At 38.3% G+C, this 7526-nt stretch overlaps 1 protein-coding gene across 1 annotated transcript in view; it reads right to left on the bottom strand.

Annotated features, from left to right (window-relative positions):
- Positions 1-7526, bottom strand: part of LOC106879538 (electroneutral sodium bicarbonate exchanger 1) — a 161385-nt gene that overhangs the window by 104511 nt on the left and 49348 nt on the right. Inside the window, exon 3 of the mRNA XM_052967632.1 lies at positions 1442-1580. Coding sequence (XP_052823592.1) covers positions 1442-1580 — 139 coding nt within the window. The remainder of the gene's footprint in view (positions 1-1441; positions 1581-7526) is intronic.

The raw sequence follows: 7526 nt of genomic DNA, 5'->3' as shown, positions 1-7526 counted from the left end.
ATATATATATATATATATACGACGGGTTTCTTTTAGTTTCTGTCTACCAAATCCACTCACAAGGCTTTGGCCCGAGGCTATAATAGAAGACATTTGCCAAAGATGCCACGCAGTGAGACTGAACCCGGAACCATGTGGTTATCTGAATATCATGCTAAGGGTACACGTCTGCAGAATACTCAACCACTTAATGATTAATTTAATGAACCAGGCGTTCACCTAATCGAACAACCGAGTGCTCATCGTTAAGACCATCGGTGCATCCATCTTCTCGGTACCTAATGAACTCACTGACTTACATTTATATCACAACCTTCCTTCTTATCTGCTCCATTTCTTTTTTGCACGGGGTTATCCCGAATTTACAGCCAACACTGCGCTGCTCCCGGCCTGGTCACTGACCGAATCCTATCACGCATACACCACAACTATTCCCACTTCCCTTTCTTTCTACTTTACGTTCAACAGCTCTGTTACTTCAACGGGCTATTCTCACAGATTTCGCTTCCTTTCTTCTGACCCTCAGATTGCTCTTATCTTTCCATATCTACTCTCTCTCTCTCTCTCTCTCTCTCTCTCTCTCTCTCTCTCCCTCACACACACACACACACCATCAGGAAATAGTCGTTCAGCAATAAGTGGTACTATCTCAAACGCTAAACATTTCCTTTTTATCATAATCATCATCATCATCGTTTAACGCCCGTTTTCCACACTGGCATGAGTTGGACGGTTTGACATGAAGCTGGCCAAGCGGGGAGCTGTCTCTTGTGACATAGTTTCTGTGGTTGGATGCCCCTCATAGACAAATTCATATTCGAACGTTCCTCGTCAGCTCCAAATAGTTTCTAGGTTTAAATACGAGAAGCAGCTGTTGTAATTGCTGCTCGATCGAGCAGAGCTATGACAGTATGTATTCCAATCAAGACCATCTCGTCTTGTTTTATACAGTTTACTGGTTGTATTGCCCCCCCGACCCAACTTATAGCAGTCACTCGTAGGTGAGTCTGGCTTGGTAACATGTAACAACCATATTTCACTAATTGTTTTACATGCCCATGTAGTTTCAAGTATATGTAGTTACCTACTCAAGCTTCCAACCCTTACTGCGAAGAACAACCAGGATGTAACTACTGGAGGAGGGAGATGGAGTTGCACCAGTACTCGGCTGGTACTCATTTTCATCTGATTTTACTGGAGTAACATGAACTTAAGGCTTTGCTCAAAAATACATGTCACTCGATCCTGAATTATGAGATCCTACGACCTTGTAATCACGAGCCCAACATCGTAACTACGCGACTTCATTTACCTAATCCAAAATGTCCTTTCTTAAAATGATAGTATGAATGATCTGAAGGAAATTTGACCACTATTTTTAGCGGGTGGAGTGACATTACTCGTTGGCTAAAAATACTGTAAGTTAAGTGATGTTTCTTACCTGGCAGCTTCACTCCAATGATATTCTCCATTAGTACACTGCAGGTTATCCATTTGACAGAAGACATCATGCGTGACGTGTTCCTCATCTTCAACCTCACCTAAAAGGTTTTGTACTTGCTCAGATGGAGATAAATACACTAAAAAACAGAAAAAGAAAGCAGGGAAACGTTGCATGAAGCGACAATAGAAATGCAGATACGATCGAACTGGTAGTATTCGTATAATTAGTTTTGTTCATTCCGACTGCTTATGTTTTGAGTTCAAATCCTGATGAAGTTAATTTTGCCTGTCATCATTTCGAGGTATATAAAATAAAGAACCAATTTAAGAACTGGGGTTGATGATATTAACGAATTTTCCCTCGGGAAAATTAATGTCCTTGTACCTAAATCAGAAACCTTTGTTGATGCTGTTCATTCTATTCAACTCAGTGCAATGAAAAATAAAACCTACAGCTCGTATGGTTTGCACTCAATACAAGTATACACCGAAGCAGTTACTCAGGGGAGTCTTTTTATTAGCAAAAGACGTTATGAAAAAGGTCGACCTCAGCAATGATTTGAACTCAGTAAATAGAGGAATGAAACTCATTATTACATAACATTTAGTTGGACGCAACTATTTCAATTCAAACATCGTACAACAACAGTATGAAAATAAATAAATAAATAAACTAAGGCATTCGTTCTAATAATTCCATTCAATAAATATTCTCTTCTGTTGAGAAAACAAACGGATTCTGGTTATTTTATTTTATTTATTTTACCTTTTTTTTTTTTTGAGAATTGATATCACCGAAGTTTGTAAATCTCTGTGAAAAACTAATTAATCAATGTGAAATGAAAAGAAACATATTATTAATTGGCTTTGATTGGGTTCAATAGAGAGTAGTTAGATTACTGCTACTCATTTTGTCTCACACGACTAAATCAAAGACAAATCAACCTAGTGTACGGCTTGTATTCAAAGTAAGTAAACATCGAGTCACTTATAGTCAAACATTTCAAGTGAGGTTCTGACAACTGCGCCATCAGAATCCATTCAGAAACATGTTTCATTAAGTTACATTGGCACAACAATAAATATTTGCGTGCCACTTCTGCATTGAGTACATTTTGCTATTGTTTGTAAACTCGCACGTGTGCACACGTACGTATACGAGAATAGAGAATAGTCAGAGATTTTGAATTTTCATAGGGTATATTTAGCCAAAATTTAGACCAATTAATTATAGAGGCATGGTATACATTAGAAGATTTTGTGGGTAGTTAATACTGGAGTAATTATATAATAACTTCTTTTTTTTTTACTCGATGTATAATATAGTAGATATATAATTTAGTCGTGTAGCCTTAGGCCAATTGTTGATGGGGAAGTGGTGGTGTGCACTCTCTATAATATTCTAAAAGATTTATTACCTTTTGGGGAATAACACTTTATATTAAAAAGAAAAGTTTATGAGTACTAAATGTTTGTGTCTAGACAGAGGTTGTCTCGGAATGTATGTTAGTCAGTTGAGAGATGGAAAAGGTGTCAAATAGTACCTAACCATCCTATCCAGTGGGGATAAAAGGAAGAAACGTTGAACACTTTATATTTATAGAGCGGCCAGTTTTATTAGTTGGAAGGCAAAGCGATGTTTTTTTGATTCAGTACAGGAACTGAAAGTGTATTTTTTAGCCATAACTGAAACGAAAGAATTGTACAGATAGCACATTGGTTTGTCGGTTGTTTGCGCTGCATTTGTTTAAGTAGTTATTTATATATTAATTGTTACTTCTTTCGACTATGATTAATAAAAATTTTGGGTTCCTTTAACAGGAGGTGTTCGGTCATAAATTACAGCCGTCCACAATCTACTAAATGACTTGTGAATTACCTATTGAGAAATAACATCGGCCTAGAGTAGCTAGAGATCTTATAGATGTTATACCTACATGCATAAAACAGCTAGGAATGTTTGTTAAACAGATTTTGGTTGGAGAAATGTTATAGATGTTATACCTACATGCATAAAACAGCTAGGAATGTTTGTTAAATAGATTTTGGTTGGAGAAATGTTTGTCTAAAATTCTCGAAGAGAATTAGTCAAATTAAAGTTTATTTTTCACTTAATGCTAGGGAGGATATTTTTAACCTTTAGGGTCCAAATACAACTCGGTAACGAGATGTATGTTTCTCTATGGGCGTTACGAAAAGTTGCAGTTCGAACTATCTGCCATTTAAACATCTGAATAATTCACCCTGCGTCGGCTCACGCGGTTTGAACATAATCACAGCATTGTTGTTCATTTCGTCCAGACACTTAACACAATATAGTGTGATAAAAATCCACGATGATATCTCAGCTTATGGAAGCAACATTCAACAGTTTCTACAGTAATCTATAGCCTGCTTGATAATTGGATTTCCGTTTAGGTACACAATACAGATTTCCCTTTAGAAACCGTAGCAGTCAATCATTGTTTTCTTGGGAACGTTGACCAGACGGCTATTTGCAATTTCTCCACAGATATATATATATATATATATATATATATATATTCTTATAGACTTACCTTTTATCTTTTACATGTTTCAGTCATTAGACTGCAGCCATGTTGGGGTACCGCCTTAGAGAACATTAACCGAATGAATAGACCCCAATACTTAGATTTTAAGAAGCTTTGTACTTATTTTATCGGTCTCTTACTGCTTAGTTACCGGTATGCAAACATACCAACACCGGTTGTCAACCACACACACAGACATACAACAAGCTTCTTTCAGCTTCCGTCTGCCAAATTCCTTCACAAGGACTTTGATCGGCTCGAGGGTATAGTAGAAGATACTTGCCCAAGGTGCCTTGCAGTGGGACTGAACTCGGAACCGTGTGGCTGGGAAGCAAACTTCTTACAACACAGTCACGCCTTGGTCGATTTATTCGTGAAATAATTTCCTGTTTGGTATTTCCGATCAGAAGCACTTTGTCTATAGAAAAATTTGCCAAAGTTCTAACGTCACAATGACTCCACGTGAAAATATTACCAACTACGGTTGTCTAAAGAATCGTCACCTTCCCGCAGTCTGGTGCGATGATTCTTTAGGTGATCCGGTTTGGAAAAGGTAGTAGAGACTTGAAAGTCCGATTGCATCTTGGAAAGTTATTAACTTTTTGAGAAATTAGTAACTTCTTCCAAATGTTTGCAAGCTGTTCTATGTCGATATTGCTGGATTACTTTTGCAGTTGCGAGAATTGATTGTTCGAGCAATGTCGAGGGGCAATTCTAGGAAAACGTCTTCGGTTATTCGCTTAGCTGTCACAATCACAGGTGAAGCCTATCTGTCCCCGCCAACTGTAATAAATAAAGATCTAACAGAGCTCTGACCAGTAGCTAGTTGAAAAGCCAGAAAGTTAAGGAGAGTTTTTCTACAGAAGGAAAATTTGAAATGAATTATTTTGACTTGGCAGCGATCAAACAATGCCAAGATATTAAATGGCGATGACTGAGCAAATGTTATTTACTACGTAATGATCAAAAGTACTTTGAAAGATGGAGTATCGGTCACCATACAAATTGATGCAAACTGTTCGAGATGGCAAAGATTTCAGCCTCTGCACTAGCAAAATTAACATGAGAGGGATGTCAGAGAGAGGAGGAGAGACATCAGTGATGAGATTTGTCTCAGCGTAGGTCTTTTCTTTGTGTGTGTGTGTGTGTGAGAGAGAGAGAGAGAGAGAGAGAGAGAGAGAGAGAGAGAGAGAGAGAGAGAGAGAGAGAGAGAGAGAGAGAGAGAGAGAGAGAGAGAGATAGTAGGTGGTAGTTGATGGATCAGCGTTTGGACAATGGCCCATACATATTCACAAAGATCAGGAAGAATTAATTGCACAGCAGATTATTTCTCGTGTTTTATTTTATTTTAGATTTCTTAATTAATTACACTATACGATTAGTAAGTCAAATGTTTATTCTGATTCCTTGAATTGGATTTACTTCAAAGTTTGTGAAGAGTTCAAAATTATATATACCAGGAAATAGCAAGAAACAACTATTAAAATATAATTTCGAAACGCGCGCGCGCGCGCATACACACGAGGTGCGCTGAAAAGTTCTTGGCTTTGGGTATTATAAAATACAGGAGAATCAATTAATTATGATTTAACATATTCCCCTCTCAGATTTACACACTTATTGCAGCAGTCCTTCATTTTTTCTAAGCCCTGTAAAAAGAACTCGGAAGGTTGGGCCTCCAATCACGCCTCTGTAGCAGCGATCATTTCCGAATCGGAGTGAAATATCGTTCCCTTGAGATGTTTCCTCAGTTGTGGAAAGAGGTGATAGTCGGAGGGGTCCAAATCAGAGAGTAAGGTCTACTATTCGAAACGAAGGTCATGGATTTTCTGTAGAGTTTCATGTGCTGGTGCCCTGTCTTACAAAAACAGGACACCAAAGCTCAGCTTCCCAAGGCGTTTCTGCTTCAAAGTTTCACGCAGTTCGTCCAACAGAGACCTGTCGTATTCTGCGTTGGTGACGCAACCTTTTAGCAGGTATTTTATGAGGAGCATTCCGTCTTTGTCCCAGAACACTAATGCCAGAATCTTTCCAGTTGACTTCTGGGTCCTAAACTTCTTAGGACGCGGTAAACCGCTGTAGCGCCACGCCATTGATTGCTGTTTGGTCTGGGGATCATAATGATGAAGTCAAGTTTCATCCATGGTGACTAAACAAGCCTAAAATCAGCCTCTACCAATGCAAACCGGTCCAAGATCGTCTTTGACGTAGTAACTCTGATGCGCTTCTGATCTGCGTTCAGGCACTTCGGCACCCATTTTGCGGAAAGCTTTCTCATGTCCAGAATGTTGTGGATGATGTGGCCAACTCTTTCGCAGGAAATCCCCAAAGTCTCAGCTATAACTTGAGCTGAAATCCGAGAACCAGGATGTGCACAGCGTCGGCTTTGTCCTGTGTTCGAGGAAGATGGTCGTCCTGGCCGGATTTCATCTGTGACTTCGAAATGACAAGTTTGAAACCTTGACACCCAGATTTTCACTGTGGAGAATGATAGATTTCCGCCGCGCCTTTGCTTTGCAAAAAGAGGGATTTCGCGACTACCCGTGCTTCCATTTTACCAAAATCCATTGTAGGAGCTGCTATCATGCGTTAAATCTGCAAAAAAGAGAAAGATATATAGTTTCATGATTTTTTGTATATCTTCTAAATAGTTATCCTACCTCTCTTGAAAAGGTAACAGCTCTACTCTTTCGCGATACTCTTAAAGCCAGGAACTTTTTAGCACCTCCTTGTACATATATACATACATACATACATAAAACAAACATTTGTACACACACACACACATATGTTCTTCAACATAGAGGCATGTCAATACCCTATGGTATAACCTGAAGATTTTGCACAGTCATACAGATATTGTGCATTTTATATACCTGCCTGTACGATGTTATGTTACAATCTATAATTGAAACTTTTATAGGTATACCAAATAATCCATTCAATCCTCTTTTATTATTATTGTAGTTATTATTATAATCATTCTTTACATTATTATGAGGACGTGTGGCCTATTGGTTAGGGGTGTTGCATTCACGATCATGGTTTCAATTCTTAGACCGGGTGGTGCGTTGTGCTCTTGAGCAAAACACTTCATTACACGTTACTTTGCGATCACTTCTACACCTGACCTGTATTACACCGTGCATTTGTTCAGGTAACGTCGATTTGATGGAGGGAGTAAGCTAATGAACAGTACATACTTTTGATCACTATAAACAGATCATTTGTGCAGGTCGTTCGACAAAAACTAAACACTCATACGTCGTCTTCGACGGAAGAGTCCAGTACTATTATTATATTAATGTTTGCTATTGTCGTGTTATAATAAAAATAATTTTACATTAATCTGAAGGCTTACTCAATATTATTTGTGGAGTACAAATTTATTATACTTTTTGAAGAAGAATGGTGAGAGTGACTTCGAAGTTTCGGCCTGCTAGCCTACACCAGACAGTCCGATAAAAGGTAGTAAGCCGACACTGAAATCACTGTCACCACTCTTGTATAATGTATTATATATATATATAT

Source organism: Octopus bimaculoides, chromosome 4, assembly GCF_001194135.2.
Source record: "Octopus bimaculoides isolate UCB-OBI-ISO-001 chromosome 4, ASM119413v2, whole genome shotgun sequence".
NCBI lineage: Eukaryota > Metazoa > Mollusca > Cephalopoda > Octopoda > Octopodidae > Octopus > Octopus bimaculoides.
The sequence above is the reverse complement of the archived record's forward strand: the minus strand, read 5'-3'. Positions and strand labels throughout refer to the sequence as shown.